Source organism: Lithobates pipiens, unplaced genomic scaffold, assembly GCF_037356315.1.
Source record: "Lithobates pipiens isolate NorthernLeopardFrog02 unplaced genomic scaffold, aLitPip1_a1.2 Scaffold_8, whole genome shotgun sequence".
Classification (NCBI taxonomy): domain Eukaryota; kingdom Metazoa; phylum Chordata; class Amphibia; order Anura; family Ranidae; genus Lithobates; species Lithobates pipiens.
In genome coordinates, this window is record NW_027507903.1 from 276422459 (window position 1) to 276443061 (window position 20603).

Consider the following 20603-nt stretch of genomic DNA (forward strand, 5'->3'; position numbering starts at 1 on the left):
CTAGTTTCCTTTCCTGCAGTTTCTACTTCTGTCAGTTAATAAGGAGATTTGCAGACACCAAGAATGACCCACATTTCTCCAATGGTGAAACCAACCCTTTCAGTCCACCTTTTCTAACACCTTTCAGTCCACCTTTTCTAAAACCTTCCAGCTCATGCATCTCACAGACATCAGAGAGGTACATTGACAGTTTTAAAAAAAAAATTTAAGTGGAAGTTTGTGGTATAAGCTATTGCACAACTTATCCATGAGGTTTTTCACTTTGCAAACAGTACCAAGGACCACGAAGTGAGTCACAAGTGGCATGTCTGTAAATCACTTCACACAATTGAGGGAATCCCACAAGCGGAAAACAATCTGTCAAAGTCTCAAGCATGAAGTGTATTCACAAGAGATCCACAACATATCAAAGGGATTCTTTCTTATCCTTTCTAAGAATAGCCCACTGTGTAAACTGAACTCAATGATTGATCTCTATGCATTACTTTAAGTCAGGGGTCACATAGGAAAGTCCAATCTGTGCAGCAAGGAACAAAACCCTCAATATTCCAGCATCACTTTACTGATCTGCTGGTAAGATATTTCCTTACACAAGGTTAGCATCAAGGCCATCAGTTTACAGAAGGTATATTTCAGGCTGGTTAAAAGGAATGCCTGTGCTCAAAGCAATGTGCATGCATGAAGAACAGTCCATAAAACAGCATTAGGACCCTGCAAGAAATGCTACAGGCAAGTGTGATACATGCATGTGTGCGTGAGCATTTACATTGTGCATGTGGTCATGTATGTAAGCGTGCTTGTTTGATGGACTTTGGCACCTAGTGGCCTATTTAAAGCTTGACAGGAGTCAGGTTCATTTATGAGTGGTTATCAGCTCTTTCTGCTTGTGACTTGATCCTGTACTCATCTGTATCCTGACCCAGCTTGTCCAACACTGCTTGTTACTGAACTTCTGTTGCTGAATCTGGCTTGTGACCCAACCTTGCATCCTGCCTGCTATTCTGAAACATGTTCTGCTTACTTGATGCTGACCTTGGCCTGGCTCTGACTCTGCTCCTGGTTCCTGACTTTGTACTCCTGCTGCCCAGTTGCCGCTGACCTCTGGCTGTCTGACCACGCACCCGAAAGCAAGTATCTTTCTACTGCCAGTTGACCTAAATTAGCTCTGCTTATGTTTTTGACATATTCCAAACTCTATCTCCTGCAGGCAACTGTGCAACCCTGTGCCCTGTTATATCCTCACACCATTGCCAGGGGAAGCAAGAGGTGTAAGGGCAGCCCTTTTGTGAGCTAGACAAGGTACATGACAATACAGTAAGACCGAAGGTTTCTAGATTGTTGGAAGGAAATGATATATACTCTATACTCCACAAATGTGAAAAAAATTGAGAGGAAGGCATCAAAAAATTATGGTAGATTTCACAGTCAACAGATTACACACCCAGCCACCCTATAAAAGTTGTTATTGACATTTTTGGCCTCTGATCTGTAGTTACATGTAGGACTTGTGATGGATACATTTTGGACTATGCTTTTAACCTAACTTAATATTCATGAATTGCACATTGAAGTGATAAACTCTATTGACCCTTTATAACTCCCCTTCTAAGATTTTTCTCTTCATAAGTACCTGTAAAGTTACTGAGATCTGACTAGTTTTTCAGTGGCAGAAAGGGTAGAAAAATTATTGAACAAGGAGTGTAAAAGGGAATTCACAACACCTCATTCTATGCAGATGGATGGTCTTGGGATTTCATGATTGGACCTGCAAAACAAATTGTGGATTCTATTCCATGTGACTTTAATGCTAAACAATTAGTTCCAGCTTCCTCAGACCCAGATTCTTCAGTGTTGCTTACTACAGACACTCTCCTCACCAAAAATATTGGGATATTTGCACTTACTCCTGTTGAATTTGACTGTTTCAGTGTTAACAATGACAACAGAAATAGATACAATGCCTTAGCATTATGTTCTGGAGTCACTGGATGAAAGAGTACCTTTGCAACTTTCAAGGTCCTAGCAAATGGCAAACTAGCAAACCTAACCTAAAAGCAGCCTAGCTAGTTACATTGTTCTCCTGAAAGATACAGATATGATTGGCCTATGGGTATGATTACAGAAACCATGCCAAAAAATTTACAATAATTACAAAAGTTCAACATCAAGGTAACTAAAGGTGGTTCAGTACAACTACACATTAGGCCTATTAACAATGGTGCTTCTTTTAGCACCCACCAAAAGCAACAGAAGGCTTAATTCCTGCTGTGGCATCTGTACACCTTTGGCTGCTGCCTCAGGAGCTAAAGGGGGTAGGGATTTGGAGCAGTAAAACCGCAACTCAACTGCAGGGTTTTACCACCCCACAACTTTAGGTGTGAATGAGCCCTAAGAGTGCTGCTGTTGAATGAAATGATTCAAAAGTGCAGCAGGCAGGCACTGCTGCTTCCCTAAAAAGCAGCCCAATTGTATTTGACAGGTGGTAAGAAAGAAATATGTTGCCTTCTTACCACCTGATTTAAACCCATGATTGCCATGCAATACACACACGATTGCGACATGGTAGTACATCAATTAGAAGTTTAAATCAAATTTTGTTCAGGTAGATCTCTACCACTTTAAGGTTGCTTAACCCAGCTCTGATCCATCCATATATTGTAGAAGTGGTTCATATTATGATCGTTTGATCTATCTGGATGTTTACTGTTGCCAAGATCCTCACAGTTTTGGAAAACACTTCTCCATGATCTTCAAGGTAACTGTTTTCCAACATTACTGAGCTTGTGCTATCTTGCTACAATTTCATATGTTACAGAGATCACACTTCCTATGCTTGAGCTGAGAAAGCATGGCTGTGCATTGCATTACAGGGTATGTAAACCAGAACAATGAAGCTCTTATTTGTTCTCTTTTGGTCTGTTAAATGCACCATTGAATGCATTTTGGTTTGATATCTGTTTGATAAGGACAAAACATACCTTCTGATTTTTGCCTGAAAATGTGTGAGCTTATAACTTCCTGTGCATTATACCTCTGCAGTTTGTTTTCAGTTAACATTTTAAAGCGGAGCTCCACCCAAAAGGGGAAGATTTGCTTGTTTGCACCCTCCACTGCCACATTTGGCACTTTTTAAGGGGCAGCGAGTACCTGGTTTTGACAGGTACCCACTCCCCCTTCTGCATAAGATCACCGATCTATGACATTTCTGGCCTCTCCTCCTCCTCACCGTTGCCTCCTGGGACACAGGTACCAGAAGACAGCACGACCATTCAGAAAGCGCAAATACAGTTGGAAACAGGCTGTGAAGCCGCAAGGCTTCACTTCCTGCTTCCCTTACTACAGATGCTGGCGCCTGAACCCAAAGCTGATTGAAGAATCAGCTTTCAGTGTCAACATCATGGGATCCATGGACAGGTGAGCGCCCTTATATTTGCCCTTATATTAAAAGTCAGCAGCTACAGTATTTGTAGCTGCTTACTTTAAATTTTTTGGAAGGAGCCTGGAGCTCCTCTTAAGGGACTTCGGAACCCCCCCCCCCCCCCCCCCCTATGTGTATGGAGAAGAGCAGATAAGCAATGTCCTGTATTCCCAATGTGTTTCTATTGTCCAGTTGTCCTGACACAGTAAGGCAAGCCTTGTCATACTTAAACTGGAACTTTGTTGCTGGCAAGATCACCGGGTGAAGATAAAAGAAAAAACAAATGCAGCATCTACATCTGAGAACAGATTGGCTGAAAAGAAGCAGTGGTTACATAGATCAATTTGTTTTTTTTTGTTTTGTTTTTTTAGAGAAGATTTTGATGTTTTTCTAAAATTACATTAGCTTCATGTTACCAGTTTAGCTGTAAGTTATATTTAGGGGATATTTTTCAACTGCTCCATTGTTGCATCTTTATCTATTTCCTACTTTAGCTCTAGGTAATATATAAACATCTTTGCAGTAATATCAATGAAAAGCAGGGGTTTTAAATATATAACATGGGGAATATTATAGTAAATCATTGTCTAGAACAATATGTGATGCCCCATGCTTATAAAGAAGGTGCGGGACATTAAAATTTGGACAATTGACCTGTTTTTCGATCACATTAATCAAATTCGCTAAGATATGTGAACATTACTGTGAAGAAGTGGATGTAAATACAGGAAACATGTCAGGAAAGTGTGCAGATTGTATGATCTCATAGATAGGTAGATTGTATCTAATGGATCATAGGGTAATACATATCTCAAAAGCATTGCATTCAAGGAAATGGGTTTGTGTATTGCTGTTTTGCACTGTTCACTGGCAGTAAATTAGTTGTGTTTTCTGGATCATGGCGTTTCCAACTTTTAATGATTTTAACAAAAAGGATTAATACAATGTCACTGCTTTTTATAAACAAGATAGGATCTGTTGTTTAAATAAATCCTACACTGGTACATAGGATAGTATATTTTCTTCTCTTTATGTGAATTAACAAATGCTATTCTGATTATAATTTAACAAGACATTTTAACTTCCAAATTGCCCTTGTGTTTTTTTTTTTTCCAGATGTTCTACCAAGGTACAAAACTAACTTAAGCACCGGAGTATTTTGCTTTTACTACTGACACATTTTTCTATGCTGTATATTTTTCAGAACAAATCATCTGTTTTGCAGAACGGCTTATTTTATATCTAGAGGGTAGTATGCACAAGAATAATTCCTCCACTGTACTTGTCAAATATTCATGTATTAATAGCAATGAGAGCTGCTTGCAAAGCATGACACAAATCTATACATACCTTTGTTAAATCCTGAAGGGATTTGCTCCACACCTTGCAAAGTTCTGCTGGTATGTATGAATAGATTCCCTGAAGCCATTCTGCACTAAGTGGAGACACCATACAAGGGTCGATGGATTCTTCAATAAGCCTGTAATATCTGCAGAATGAAAATGCAGTGTGAGAACATTTCAAAAGCTTTCCTGTTCCTTCAGCAGATATGAATAGACAAGATTTCTTTCTGTCTTTCCAATGTACTGTATATGTGACACCCTAGTATAAAAAAAAAAAAAAGATGACAGGATTTGCACACTGTCACAACCTTCTGCTATGATATGCCAACAATGAGCCAGTAATAACAGGTATCCTGAACAATACAGTTAAGCCTGTGACAACAGACAAACTTACTATTCCCTTGATTAATGTTCCACACAGTAAGTGATGCCTCAATTTCAGCCATTCTAAATTAAACTAATTATTTCTTCACCCTGCTGTCAATTAGGTTCAATTTTGCAATATCAACAAGTTGAAACTTAAACAGAATTTGCATAATATAATCATTAAAATCCTTTTAGAGGACTTATGCTAATGAAAGGCGCAGTGTCTTTTTCTCTGACAGTACAATAAAGTGTTTACAGCACAAACTGCTGCAGTTTTATTTTTTAAAGTAAAACAGGGAGAAGGAAACATTTTATAGAAAGACTGAAGGAAGGACACAAGTGTAATTTGAGCTATAAGACTTTTTTTTTTCTATTTTGCGTGTAAATATGGGTAACCTTTGGAGATGGTTATAAAACAGGATATCACAACACAAACATAATTCACAGTAATCACCTGCTGGTGTATGTTCTTCCAAAGCCATGCTAAGGCCCGGTATAGACTAGTGCAACATGAAAGTCGTGTGACTGTCGATTTGACTTTACCCTGCAACTGCTGACTGACATTGATCCGACTTCTATGTGACTTTAATGAACGTGGTCCGATTTTGATCCGATTTTGAGAAAATAAAAAAATGAGATGAGATCCTCCCCAAAATTCATACTAGGCCCTTGGGGTCTGGTATGGATTTTGAGGGGAACCCCATGCCAGATAAAAAATGACATTGGATCCCCCAATAGCCATACCAGACCCTTATTTATCTGACCATGTAGCCTGGCAGGTCAAGCGAAAGCCCCCCCCTCCTTAACCATATCAGGAAACATGTCCTCAACGTGGGATGTGCTTTGGGGCCAACCCAAAGCACCTTGTCCCCGTGTTGATGGGGACAAGGGCCTTTGCCCCACAACCTTGGGCTGCGGGCGTGTGCAGGCAGGGGGCTTATCGGAATCTGGATGCCCCTTTAAGAAGGGGTCCCCAGATCCTGTCTCCCTCTACGTGAATGAGTATGAGGTACATAGTACCACTACCCATTCATCCAAAGAAAAAACAGTGTAATGTAAGACATGTGTCAGTCAATTACTAATGTCCCTGTGGGACATTAGCTTCAACGTCAATCTTGATGTCTTCTGCCGCTGCCCCACTGAAAATAGAAAAAACGCTCCTCCAAAAATGGCTTCCATCGTTCTGTCAGCTCCTGTATCTGACAGTTCTTATAAAACTTTGTGGGGGGGCCATCTGGAAATGTCATTTGCAGACCCCATCCCCCCGTGACATCATGGGCCCATCATGGTGGGGAGGTGAAATCTCAAGGAGGTGAGGTCTCCAGTTGATTTCACCTGATGGCCATGCCCATAGTTATATAAAAACTGTCAGACACTAGAGCTAACAGAATGGTGGAAGCCAGCATCAGAGGAGTGTTTATTTTATTTTCAGAGGGTCGGTGGCCGAAGACATCGTTATTGACATTGGAGCTACCACGGGGACATTAGTCATAATAAAGGACTTGTAAAAAACTGACTCAAGTTTTTCTTACACTACAGGCATACCCCACTTTTAAGTACACAGTGGGGTTTATTTACTAAAGTTGGAAAGTTCAAAATCAGGCTCACTTCTGCATAGAAACCAATGAGATTCTAGGAACAGCAACATATCATCCGCCTACAGGGCTATCCTCTCCTCCAGCCCCCCAATCCGAAGTCCCTGAATATTCGGCGAGGTCCTAAGGGCCTCTGCCACTGGCTCTATTGAAATCGCAAAGAGTGCCAAAGTCATGCAATTCTTGAGCTTCATTAATCTTGTTTAGCCTAGAAATAACCACATTAGCTTGATTCAATTTTGTATGTTTACCAGTAACCAGATTTCTTAGATCTTGTGATTCTTGGAAAAAATGATTATGCAGGTCTAAGAGCCCCAAGTATCTATCCCTGCTATGCTAGAGATACCCATTCTAAAAATGTTTATAAAAGCACCGCCCTGTCCAATTAAACAACTAAATCTCAAAATCTTACAGTATCAGGAAAATCATGGATCCGTGAAAGACAATGGCCAATTGTTTATGGCATGGAGGAAAAATAACTCTGCATTATTACATTTACCTAGAAAGTTTGTATGCTGGTTGTAAAAAAGAATAGTGGATTAGTAGCTATAAAGTGGTATTACATCCAAAACTAAAAGTGTGATACATTAAAGCTTAACAATCATTGGATATGGTTGCTAAATTAGCTTTTTTAAAGGCTTTTTCCCTCTGTTTTCACCTGGTGATCTGGCTAATAACACACCTCCTATTCTATAGTGCCCCCAGTCTGGATGAAGGAGCAAAGGGGCAACTTCAAACAGTAGCACTGTTAATCTTGGGGCAGGAGAGTGCTAGATGCACTAGCAGATGTAGATACACTAACAAATCGAAGCCAAACCCCAGCTAATTCTTTATAAGCAGGTACAGCAAATAGTTGTTTTTCCTTTTGGGATAAATGTTTTACATAAATAAATAAATAAAATCTGATCATTGTAATAACCCCGTCAGTGGTAAATGGTCTGTCTCAGCCGCACATTGACAGGACAAATTGTTCTGTTGAAAAACAACAGACTTACTGGCCAGATCACTGGGTGAAAATAAAGGAAAGAAAGCCTAAAAAAGAAAATGAATGCAGCCATCACATCAAAGAATTGGTAAGCCGAAATATTATACAGGTTTGCTTTTGGGTTTAATAGATCAGAGCAAACTGCAACTTTAGCTAAAATGTGTATTAAATACGATCTATGTAGGTGTCCTAATCAGTTTGATATTCCCATCTATGCATTTTACTACAGAAGAAATGTAACATACAGAACAATCTCTAGACAAAAGAAACGTATAACGTGACTTGTGAGCATCAGTTGTCAAAGCTGGCAACTAAGCACTGATAATTTCCTGCACAAACAATGTTTAAGTATGGATCCAGGAGAAGAGTGAAGGTCAAAGTGAAGGGATATCCAATCCCTGACAGTTACCACCTGAACAGATTTCCCAGTTGGATGATTTCCTCTCACCTCCTGTTCCTGTGACAGCTTAAATATTTTCACAAATTTGTTCTGTGAATGTCTGAGCATTCGCACAGCCATCCCAAATAACCCCTAGACTGTGTATACTATGTTTATTTCCTATGATCGTCAGCTCCATATAGTCACCATATTGCTGCCACTAAGTGTTAAAGTGTATTTATGGTAAAAAAAATTAAATCATGATATTTCAGGGGGTAGAATCGGTACAGGAATAACTGATTATGGCCAGCAAGGTATTATGGGATGTGTAGTCCTTAAAAATTGAAAGTAAAGAGAAACCTGCAAAACATGCAGAGAAACAAGCTTATATTGGATTGTTAAAAATAACTATGTTTTTTTTTAGTGCTAATACAATGTTGATATTATAAAATGGAAATCTATGCTGTGACCATGGAACTCTTTTAAGAGAAGATTAAAAAGCACAGCAATATTTTAAAGGTTAGGTTAAGAGTGAGGACATTAAACTCTTATTAAAGGAAATAAATGTATGTGGTCGTAATTGAAATAAATACCTTCCATTTCCCTCAGCTTCCTCCAACTCTTCAAAACCCTTGTTTTGCTGCTGTGACCTTACTTCCTGTCTTGATCAGTGCCGAGATTGAACAGGGACTATGTCATTTGTAAAAGTGTGCATAGAGCAGTGCACATGACCTCACCTGGATGTGTATGGATTCCTTTTGGAGACTAATGCCTCACGCACACATGATCGGACTTTACGACAACAAAACCGTGGATTTTTGTTCAAATGTTGTTGGCTCCAACACATCTTGCATACACACGGTCACACAAATTTTGGCCAACAATTACGGACGTGGGAACGTGGTGACGTACAAGACATATGACAAGCCGAGAAAAAGGAAGTTCAATAGCCAGTGCGGCTCCTTCTGCTTGATTCCGAGCATGCGTGAACTTTTGTGCATCGGACTTGTGTACAGACGATCAGAAATTCCGACAACAATGCTTTTTTGGCCGAAAATTTGAGAACCTGCTAGCCAACATTTACTGGCGGAAACAAATTTTCGATGGAGCATACACACGGCCAACAAGCTCACATCCAACATTTGTTGTCGGAAAATCCAATCGTCTGTAGGGGGCATAAGAATATAATTTTGTGTCAATCTAAGGATACTTGAGGAAAGCTTATATTTTTCCATTTGCCAAAATCAACTTGTGTGCTCTAAAAATAGAAGCTTTTACTTTTAAAAGTTTCTTCCCCAATTTGCAGAAATCTTTAAAAAGAACGCATACATGATAAATCACACTAACATGCATTACAAATGTGCGTTGTTACACAAATGGACTAATGAAAATGCAGGCAGTGTTAAGCATGTAACACATGTTTACTAGATGGATTGCTGTATGAATTTTTAACTGTGCATGTTAGATTGCATTCTTTTCAGATATTATATAAAAAAAAAATTCTCTTAAGACATTCTTTTGTTTTTTAAAAACTGCAGTTCAACATTTCCAATGCAAAATAATGCATTTAGGCATAAAGAATCCTCTGATACAGTGCAATATTGGGGGTACAGTGTTGGGCAGAAGAAAAAAAAATGGGGGTGGTTATTTCAGATCATTGTGAAATGAGCAGTTTCCAAACAGTTGGGAAAGCAAACAGAATTAAAGTATAACTAAAGAAAAAATATTTATTTTTATTTTTGGATCAAGCGGTATTAGAACCCCTGTCAGTTTTTATTGTCTGTGCCCCCATTAAGGAGATCCCCCCTCTCTATTTGTCCTGTTATCATTCAAAGTGAAAATAAAGAAAATCCCACATTTTGGGTTGTCCCCAGAAATATAATAGAGGGGACATCTTCCAATAAGATAGGACCTGGGGGTCCCCAAGGAATTCCCTTAATTTCCAAGGATTTCCCCTCACTTCCTGTTTGGCAATGGTAGTAAAGGGAAATCTCTGCAATGGGACACAGATGGCAAAACCCTCCCTTGCTCTATCCAGAATGGAAAAAAATAAGTTTGCCTATAGTTCTACTTTAAGGGATACATCATTAGAGGGATCACCAGCAGGCAGAAGGAGATCACGATTTATAGATCTTTAGTTAGACCTCATTTAGAATACTGTGCCAAGTTCTGAAGACCTCACTTGCAACCTTTTTTGGTAAGAAAGAATTAATCCAGAGACAGGCAACAAAAAATGGCGACAGTTCCAAGGAAAAAAAACATAAAACATATAAAATATGTAGTGTTGAGGAAGGAAGGGAAAGGGTGGCCATGAATGAAACTTTTAAATACATTACGAGTATGAATAAGGTTCAGGAGGACAGTGTTTTCAATATGAAGAAAAGATTAAAAACATATAAACAGGTACAAAAAAGGGACAGACACCTTTTTTTTTTTCTGCAGTCATTCCTCTATATTTATGTATTTACTACATACACATAGGTGGAAAAGGGCTCTAAATCAAATTAATTGCTGTCTATATTACAACCAGACATTTTTTCAGGTGCTTGATAAATGAGGTCCATTATGTTTAAATCATTCACTGTGAATGCTTACAGGTATGCCTGGTCAGTGAGCAAGGAAGCCTGTTTAAGATAAAATGTGGCTTTTACAGTTTATAGATTTCCATTTGATGCGCTAAAGCACAAATGTTACTTATGTCCATTGAATGTTTCACACTAATCTATAGCTGGGGAAATAACACAACAATGAATGACAGATTCCAGGTAACTGTGCTTTTTAACTAGCCTCCAGGCCTCTTTATGGATCCAGCTCCATAAGATTAATGGAAACTATATGTTTTTGTAAGTAGGCTGTTTATATCCAATGAGAGAAATTCATTGCAGCTCAGCTACCATGTGTTATCAAGCCAAAATAATAATAAAAAAAGGTTTAAAATGAAATGTTAAATAAGGAGTACAATACTTTCTGACCTAAAAAGTAAAAAGCAGACACCAAAAAGTACCTACATGTATCTAGTTTTATCTTTTGAAGTGGAAGCTTGGCAGATTGAGTTCCAATGAGCAATGGGGGTAACAATGCTGCTATGCTATAGATACAGTGCGGTGAGTGTTGATGTCCTAGGATAGGAAGTGTGCTACTGTCAGGACTAGCAGGTGAAAGTAAAATAAATAAATAAAAAATAAAACAAATGCAGTCATCACATATAAGGAGTCTGGCAAGTAGCAATATATCAGTTTTTGGGTTTAGATACACTTAAACTGTTAAACCAAATCTGTTAGCCTTATTAAACTTTTAAAAGTAAAAGTCCTGTCTAGGAGCAGACATATGAAGAATACATAGTATTACCCTTGTTAGCCACAAAACCCTTCTGCGTGCCTCTTTGAAACTAGACTCCGCTTGTTACTAGAGATAGAAAGTTCCTGGCTTAAAGGCCAAGTTGTACAATCCATTCCCATGTCAAATGAAAACAGCTTTTCATTGAGTCTCTCTCATTGGACACAGAGAAGGCAGGTGGCAGGGCCCCGAAGTAAAGGAATTCAGTCACAAAATGAAACTAGCTTCAAAGAAGCCCACAGAGGGCCATTGTATGGCTTACAAAGGTTATAGCAACAATTTGTACGTTTGTTCTTCATTTTTTCAACTGTCTAAACAGACAAGAATGTGGACTTCCACAGATTTGTTTGTACGTAGTTTTATATTAAAAAAATATTCCAATATGAAAGTTCACATAAAATATCCCAAGAATCTATAAGTGAAATTAGAAAAAAAAGCTGTCATGAGCGAAATGGAAGTTGCACCCATTTACATCATTCTGAGAAGGATACTTTCCAGGCTGTTTTACTGTCCTAGAACTTTACATACTGTATTTTCTCAGGCACAGACAAATATACAGAAAGTCTGCTTAAAAGTTGAAATCCTTATCTGCATACGAGTTCTGTGCCAATGACTTCTGGTATGTAAGCCAGAGAATTAGCATGACAGCCAGTCTACTACCCCTTACGGAGAGACATACATAGTTTTCTGGAAGCAAATTCAAATTATGAACACATATGGCAAAAACATAAACTCTAATGCTAAATATAGTTTCTGTATGGCTTAAAGCAGAACTTCACACTTCAATCAATAGTAACTATTTTTAATCCTTATGCTGCTAGCATTAATAAATTGATAGGAATGTATATCATATTATATTATAGTCTTATATTTACTTTTTTTTCCATTTCTTCAGTTACCGTATTTATTGACGTATAAAACGCACATGCCTATAACACGCTGGTAGTGGAGGCGGGACTGTTTGTGTGACGTGAGAGCTGAGTAAGAGCCAAGTAAACAGGAGATGATGGCTTGGTGAATTCCGGCTGCGCTCATCCCCCTCCTTCCCCTCCGAGGTACAATATTGGCATATAACACATACCCGGGGTTTTCCCCCTATTTTCAGGGGGAAAAGGTGTCCGTCAGTGCCCATCAGTGCCCAGCAGTGAAGAAGAAAACAGAATTTTATAACAGAAACAAAGAAAAACTTATTTAAAAAATTTTTTTTTCATTTGTTTAGCAAAAAATAAAAAACACAGAGGTGATCAAATACCACCAAACGAAAGCTCTATTTGTGGTAACAAAATGACAAAAATGTAGTTTGGGTACAGTGTTGTATGACCGTGCGATTGTCATTCAAATTGAGACAGCACTGAAAGCTCAAAATTGTCCTGGGCAGGAAGGGGCAAAAGGGTATTTTATTGAAGTGGTTAAATACTGATTTTCCAAATCTGTACCAAGTACCACTAAGATGTCATCAAGTTCACTTTTTCTATCAGGAATACAGGAAATCAATGCTAGAAAGGCTAGTATACTTGAATAATCATAAGTGCCAATACAAACATTCTCCCATCCAAACAGCTGGCTATTAGAGAATATTGCCATCTACATCATTTGCAGCTATGGTGTTTATCCTTTTCAGCACATAAAATTTGGATGTATAGTGTATAATTGTGAAATCTAATGATAGATTAAGCTGGCCATACACTATACATTCTGATGATAGATTTAAAGATTGTACAAATATTATGTACTGTAAGGGCCTGCATAAGTAGATGCATAAGTAGATGCATATTTAATGGATTGTTTAGGTTTTTATTCACATTACATACATGGTAAATTTAAAGAAGACTGTACAGGGATCTTAAGCCTAGTACACAAGATCAGAAAATCAGACCAAAAATACCAGTTTTAAAGTGATCATCATAATCTTATTGTTAGTATACAGCTTTCAAAAACTGATATCATGATAGTTTATGCAAAATTAGCCAAAAAGACAATGATGACATTTTTTCTGGTACGATACCAGAATAAACAATCTTTGTTTAATCTGTACAGTATTTGGCCAGAAAAAAAACGAAAGACCAAGACCATGCCATGCAAGAATTTTCATAACTTGAGAAACCTCTTAATTTTGGATATGAGACATGCAAAAAAAATGATGATCATTCATCCGATAGTCTCATCATATGTACTAGGCTGTCAGTTAGTATTTACTGAATATACCAGTTTAAAATACATTCCTTGAAATAATGAAATAATTTAAAGTAGACACCACCTTAAAAACTATTAAATGTTTGAGTGCTATCTTTGTTATTTACAATGAACGAACCTAGCTACCAACATATGGATAGGACAAAATGTAAACATTTTTTATGCTTCCAATGATACCAGCCGCTGGCCTAACTGACACTAGAGCACATATTCTCCCTCACAAGGCACTTCTATAATGTCCTGCCTACAGTGGAACATCACCAATGGCAGACATATTTGCATTACATCTTTAAGACTGTGTTACCCTGAAAGACTTATAATTGTGTATTATACTATATACACAACCATCCATTAGGCCTAGACTATACTTGACTAGACTATGTATTAGCATCTGATTATGTTTCATGGTGCCTTATTAAATCAAACCATTACAAACATTGTTTCCAATTTGTCTTCAAACCATATGTCTGTAATTACCTTGTCTTACATCACTTTATTTGATGTGAGGAATAGATATTGATTCCAAAACATGTCAGTAGAGGAGTTAGGAGCTGATTTTCTTGCATTCTTGCACTTTTTGTGTTACATACTTTTTTTTATGAATTGCTGTTGTTGAAAGTTTGGTGCTACTGTAGTGATATCCTTTGATGCTCCCCAATGCCAACTGACCTTGTTACATCTAGTAATCATAAGCTATCCCTAAGTTACCACCATGTTGTAGGCAAGCAATATGGTGGCATAGAGTACAGATTAAGTACTTTAAAATGCATTCCTAAATGCACAAAATGTAACTGGATAATAATATTTATAGGTAATAATGCCAGAGATTCAGGGAATATCTGACTGTCTTCTGGGAAATTAGAAAGGAATGTTTTTTTTTCCCCTAAAGTAAATTGGACCATCCTTTATATAGGCTTCTTACCTTCCTCTGGATCAACTGTGGGTACAGGAATCTGTATATGGAGGTTTGCTATTTATTTATTCTGTTTATGTATTTATTTATTTTAGAATTGTTGGACTTAGATAGATGTGTGTCTTTTTTAAACCTTGGCTAATTATATAACTATGTAATATACTTCCTAAACTTCCTATATTTTACAAATATACAGTGTCTACTTCCCTTACTCTATACTTCATTCTATTAGCTTACAACTTGAGAGCAGGTGACCTTTATTCATTTAGACTCATGTCTATTGCAGTTCAATTAATAAAACACAAATTGAGCTGCATTGTCATTTTTAAATTGAAAACAAATGAATGTTTCTCATTCTGAGCATCTTGTGCACTTCAGTGTATTTTGCATTTCTCAAACTGTTTAGTAAGTATGAAACCATCTGTATGCTAGACTAATACCTGCTACGCCATTCTAGATAGTTATATAGATATTTTTCACTTAGCAAAAATTACTTTGTTACACCCCTTAGCTACAGAAACTACTTTTAACTGTACGTTATATAAAGGGATAACAACAAATTAAAGGTCTGAAGTAAAAGGGAAAGCCAGAAGGTGGCTTTTGAAATACTGAAAATATTAAGTGACTTATGTTCGAAAGGTGTCTGTTGTTGACATTTAACAAAAAAATATAGTCTGGTTTTGAGGCAAACTGATTTTTCTTCTTTTTTTTACAGCTCTCATGTTAAGCTACACTGCAGGCCTATGGCAACTTGCATCACTGAGAAGGATGGATGAAATATGGCACATTATCCTACCTCCCAATATTCTAAGTTTGGCAGGGACAGTAGAGGAGAGCAGTACAACATCTGCAATGTGCACATTCTGACTGGCGAATGGGAGCAGCAAGCAGCATTTTAAGTAGTCTTGCCTCGCTGTGTTCATGGAGAGAAAATAATTTTCCAACCTCACACACAACTAAAATTTAAAAGTGTGCAGTGTGAGGTGATGAGGTGATGAGGTCAGATATGAGGTGAGGTCTACAGCTACTGGGGTGTACAACAGGTGAAGGGGAGGGGAAGGCACAAAGAATAGACTCTATCTCTATCTCTCTCTATTATGAAATATCCCCACATTTCTGGGTGATAATTTATGTTTGAAGTTATGTTTATGAGGTTCATGGTTAAAAAATGTTTTACTAATTTATGCATGAATTAATTCTGTAGCAATTTCAAACTTCCACCCCCATGCTTTTATCAAGGGGGATGGGAACATATGCTTCCCACCATTTTAAAGAGGGTGGGGGCATTCACTGGTCACCAATGCCTGTAAAGGATGATGGGAACCTCCAGGACAGTGGATTTAATGCATGTTAATGTGCATTGTGTTAAGGCTGCTTAACAAACTATGCCGACCATAAAAACAGACATGCACAGGACTACCCTGACTGCCAATGTCAGAGAAGGTTTTTTTTCTAAGTACAAGGATTGCAACATACATGCGTGGTGTAAACTTGGAGTAGGTGCAGAATCAATTTTCTGCGTGATTTAATCCCATCAACTTTTTTTTCACCATCACTAAGGTGTCCCTCTTTCTCAGGTTCCAACATTGGGAGCTATACATTTTTTTAAAACATGAAATCAGATAGAAGAGCTGATTTAATAGTTAATGTTCAGGTTGCAAATAATATTTCTCAATGTTTTAACATTTCAAAAGCCAAGTGCATTGTAAACAATACAAACTGATCAAATTACCAATTAATTTAGTTGTTACATTATAATGATTTCTGTATCCACACCAGAGCTATAAAAAAAAATAAGGATGCAATTGAATGAAGCCTCAAATTAGAAACTTGAAAGAAAGATTCTATTGGGAACTTATGGGTTGCAATAGATGACATACTAACTATTACTACATAATGGAATTGGTTTACTAAAACTCAAGAAAGCAAAATCTGGTGCAGCTGTGCAGGGTAACCAATCAGCTTCTAACTTCAGCTTGTTCAATTAAGCTTTGACAAAAAAAACCTGGAAACTGATTGGTTTCAATGCAGAGCTACACCAGAACTTGCACTCTCCAGTTTTGGCAGCGCAACCTCACTACCTGTTATGTTTGAAAGTAGTTCTTAGCAAAATATGTCAGGAATAAAACTTTATTGCTTGTTATGATAATAATAATAATAATAATGTTTATATATATATATATATATATATATATATATATATATATATATATATATATATATATATATGTATATATATATGTATATATGTATATATATACTGCACAGACGTGGGGTAACATGCCACTCAAAACTAACCCAGTGCTTCAGATGTGGCTATGGCTGTGTGTGGCCTCAGTCAGTGCTGCTTCGGCCATGTCCCCCTGACATGTTTTCCCCGCCTACCAAGAGCTTGGTCACAGAGTTGGGTCCAGAGAGGGGTGAGTTGTGCTTCACTAAAACATCAGTGTCATTACAGCTTCTAGATGATCCTCACCTTTGTCAATTACTGTTGAGTACTCAAAGAAAAACAGATCGGTAACACTCCAATTTTTCTTCTGTGAGGTGTGGTGTACGCCCTGCCAGCACAGCAAAACATGGAACAGAGAAGCATGGATCAGCAGCACACCCACACAGAAAGTAAAGTGTAAAGTTTTTATTGAAGCACAAATATTAAAAGCACTGGATGGGTACAAGCAAAGGAAATGCAGGTAGGTTGACACGTTTCACACTATAGAAGTGCTTTGCCAAAACCACAGAAGTTGCAAAAACGACAAGCACATTTATAACACATAAATCACATGACAGCACACGTGCATCTCATTGAAATCAGCTGTTGCAACTTCAGGCCAATAAAATCTCCTGTTCAGAAAATAAAACAATTGCAAAAATTAGGATGTTTCATAGCAGTTGAGATTAAGTTGTTTATTCTCAGCCAGAATGTATGGGCATAACAAGGGCAAAAGCTGCAAAAGAACTCATCTGTTTCACCACAGCCTCAGAAGAAGAAGGAATAATACTGTAAACCTAGTTTGTATAATTTGGTCGGGGTATAATGGGCTTGATAAGCTAATGTTATTGAATTACTTTGCCTTAAGATGCTATTATAGAACCCTGCTAGGTATCTTTGAACACATTTAACAATGTATGTATTTATTAGTGATTCATTATTAATTGAATGCAATCCTCTGTACAGCAGGACTAAAAATAAGCCCCTGTACACACAGTCGGAGATTTCGACAACCAAATCCGTTGGATTTTGTCCGTCGGATCTTGTCCGAAACTGTTGCATACACACGGTCGGACTAAGTTGTCGAAAAATCCAATCATTCAGAATGTGATGACGTAATTTCTTTATGATGGGACTACGTTCAGGCTAGTAGCCAATAGCTTTGATGTAGGAATTTGATCTGAGCATACGTGGCACTTGGTCCGATCAAAATTCTCTACACATGATCGGAGTATGTCTGATCAAACCAGTTGGTCGGGAAATATATCCAACAAGTTGGAAAATTGGGTCCGACGGAATCAGTCCGATGCATACCACACAGTCGGATTATCCGACAACACGGTCCGATAGGACACATTCTGATGGATTCTCCGACCGTGTGTACAAGGGCTAAGAGAGGGATAAACAACCATGTGTGCCAATGAAAGTTCAGATGTAATGCACAGTGCTCAAAGGAAGGGAAAGCAGAGTGGCAATGTGGTGATGCTCTTCTTGTCCAATCAGCTGATTTAAGCAGGATCTGTGTCCAATCTACACTGCTTAACTGAAGAGGAAAAAAGGAGGTGACTGAACTCGCTATGTCTGTGGTAGTGGTGCCTATAATTTAGACTGGCTGAACAAAATTTTAATATTTAGCATGTATGTTTTTCAAGTATGCATTTAGCTGTTTGGCTAAAGTTTGGTTTTAATGTTTAGTATATAGAACCAATTCCACATTTGAAAAATGTGTTGCCAGTTTTGTTTATAAGCTTTATGTTACTTATGCTTTCTTTTCTCCGGCTATAGTGTATCTGACCTATGTAGATAATCGATATGAATATTCTTTAATTAATTAACAAGCCTTATTACAAAAATGAATGCCACGTCTGTCTCCTGGCAAATAGGCAGTTTGAAGGAAAATGTTGTCCACCATTGTTCTGGCTGTACCTTCACTCTTGCCTGTTCTGTCCCAACTCATTAAAGCCCAACTATACCTTTCCAGGAAATGTGATACCGTCACCAGGGCAGTGAAATCATTGTTTTTTTAAACAGAATTTAGTTTCCATCTATGCTGTCTAAAGCTGTTTAAGTGCTGTTTGTGAATAGTGAGACATGTTCAAGATTTGATTTTAACCGCTTCAGCACAAGAAGATTCTACCCCCTTCCTGACCAGAGCACTTTTTGCGATTCAGCACTGTGTCGCTTTAACGGACAATTGCTCGGTTATGCGATGTTGCACCTAAACAAAATTTATGTCCTTTTTTTCCCCACAAATAGAGCTTTCTTTTGGTGGTATTTGATCACCTCTCCGTTTTTTATTTTTTGTGCTATAAACAAAAAAACTGTGACAATTAATAAATGATAAAATAATTCTTTTAATAAATTATTAAATAATTAATAAATAATAAATATCCCCCAAAAATATATATAAAAAAAAAAACAAAATGTTTCCTCAGTTTAGGCTGATATGTATTCTTCTACATATTCATTGTAAAAAAATCGCAATAACCATATGTTGATTGGTTTGCGCAAATGTTACAGTGTCTATAAAATAAGGGATAGTTCTATGCCATTTTTTTATACATTTTTTTACTAGTAATGGCGGCGATCTGCGATTTTTATCAGGACTGTGACATTATGGCAGACACATTGGATACTTTTGACACTATTTTGGGACCATTGTCCTTTATACAGTGATCAGTGCTATAAAAATGCACTGATTACTGTGTAAATGACACTGGTAGGGAAGAGGTTAATCACTAGGGGGCGATGAATGAGTTAAGTGTGTCCTAGGGAGTGATTCTAACTGTGGGGGGATGGGCTTCAACTCACATGACAGCGATCACTGCTCACGATGACGGGGAGAAGCGATCTATGTCATGTCACAAGGCAGAATGGGGAAATGCCTTGTTTACATAGGCACATCCACATTCTGCGGCTCTGTAACACAATCACTGGGAGACTGGCAAACATTGAGTCCACTGGTCCCGCAGTCACAGTCACCCTGTACGCGGTGGGCATGCCCGCTAGCCCCACCAATTAAAGGGGATGTACAGATACGCCCATTTGCCCACCTCTGCCATTGTGCCAATGCATAGCGGCATGCAGCAGTCGGCAAGTGGTTACGCTTATGTATAGCTACAGTATACAAGATAGCTATGAACAAATTAATAAAATACCCCACGTTTTCACAATCAGAAGATTTCTCACTTGACATCATTGTTAGATGAAAATAAAAAAATTGTAAAAGGTAAAATGGAACATTGTACAGTAGGTTTAAAAAACATTTTAATGTTATTTTTATGTTTGCTAAATTGATTATTACACTATCCAGACTTAAGAAAACTTAAACTTGTCAGAGAGGTGGATTTTCTTTAAGCATCAGCGGAAACAGTCATATCTTTGCTCTTAAACATTGCAGAATATGATAGAAGCCATATGAGAGATAATAATACTTCCCAGCCATACTTCCAGCCACACTTGCACTTTCAAAACTCTCCAGGCTTGATCACTGATGGTAGCAGCAATCAGCTTTTAAGACCACATAATCCCTTTAAGAGACTGCTAGGTAATCAAATACTGTAAATCAGCATTATCTGGATTACAAATTCTCTTTTCCAAGCCGATAGATGCAAGTAATTACCATCAGCATTTTGCTGTAAAATAACAGCTATTGAATAATATTGCTTGACTGAATAATTGTCTCATACTATGCAAATACAAATTTTATACACAAAGATAGGAATAAAGTATGAGAGTGTGAAGCATACTTGTAGCTATCAAAAAATTAACTTTTGGAACGAACTGAAAAAGGCATTTCACAAGTATACACTATAGGTGTGGTGAATCCAAATGCATATTTCTATATACAGAATGAAAACATTACT

The 20603-nt window shown here is 37.7% G+C and overlaps 1 protein-coding gene across 1 annotated transcript in view; it reads right to left on the bottom strand.

Moving 5' to 3' along the window:
• The window catches only part of LOC143962680 (dynein axonemal heavy chain 3-like), a 2426925-nt gene that overhangs the window by 2099407 nt on the left and 306915 nt on the right, over positions 1-20603 (bottom strand). The window contains exon 7 of the mRNA XM_077472045.1: positions 4769-4907. Coding sequence (XP_077328171.1) covers positions 4769-4907 — 139 coding nt within the window. The remainder of the gene's footprint in view (positions 1-4768; positions 4908-20603) is intronic.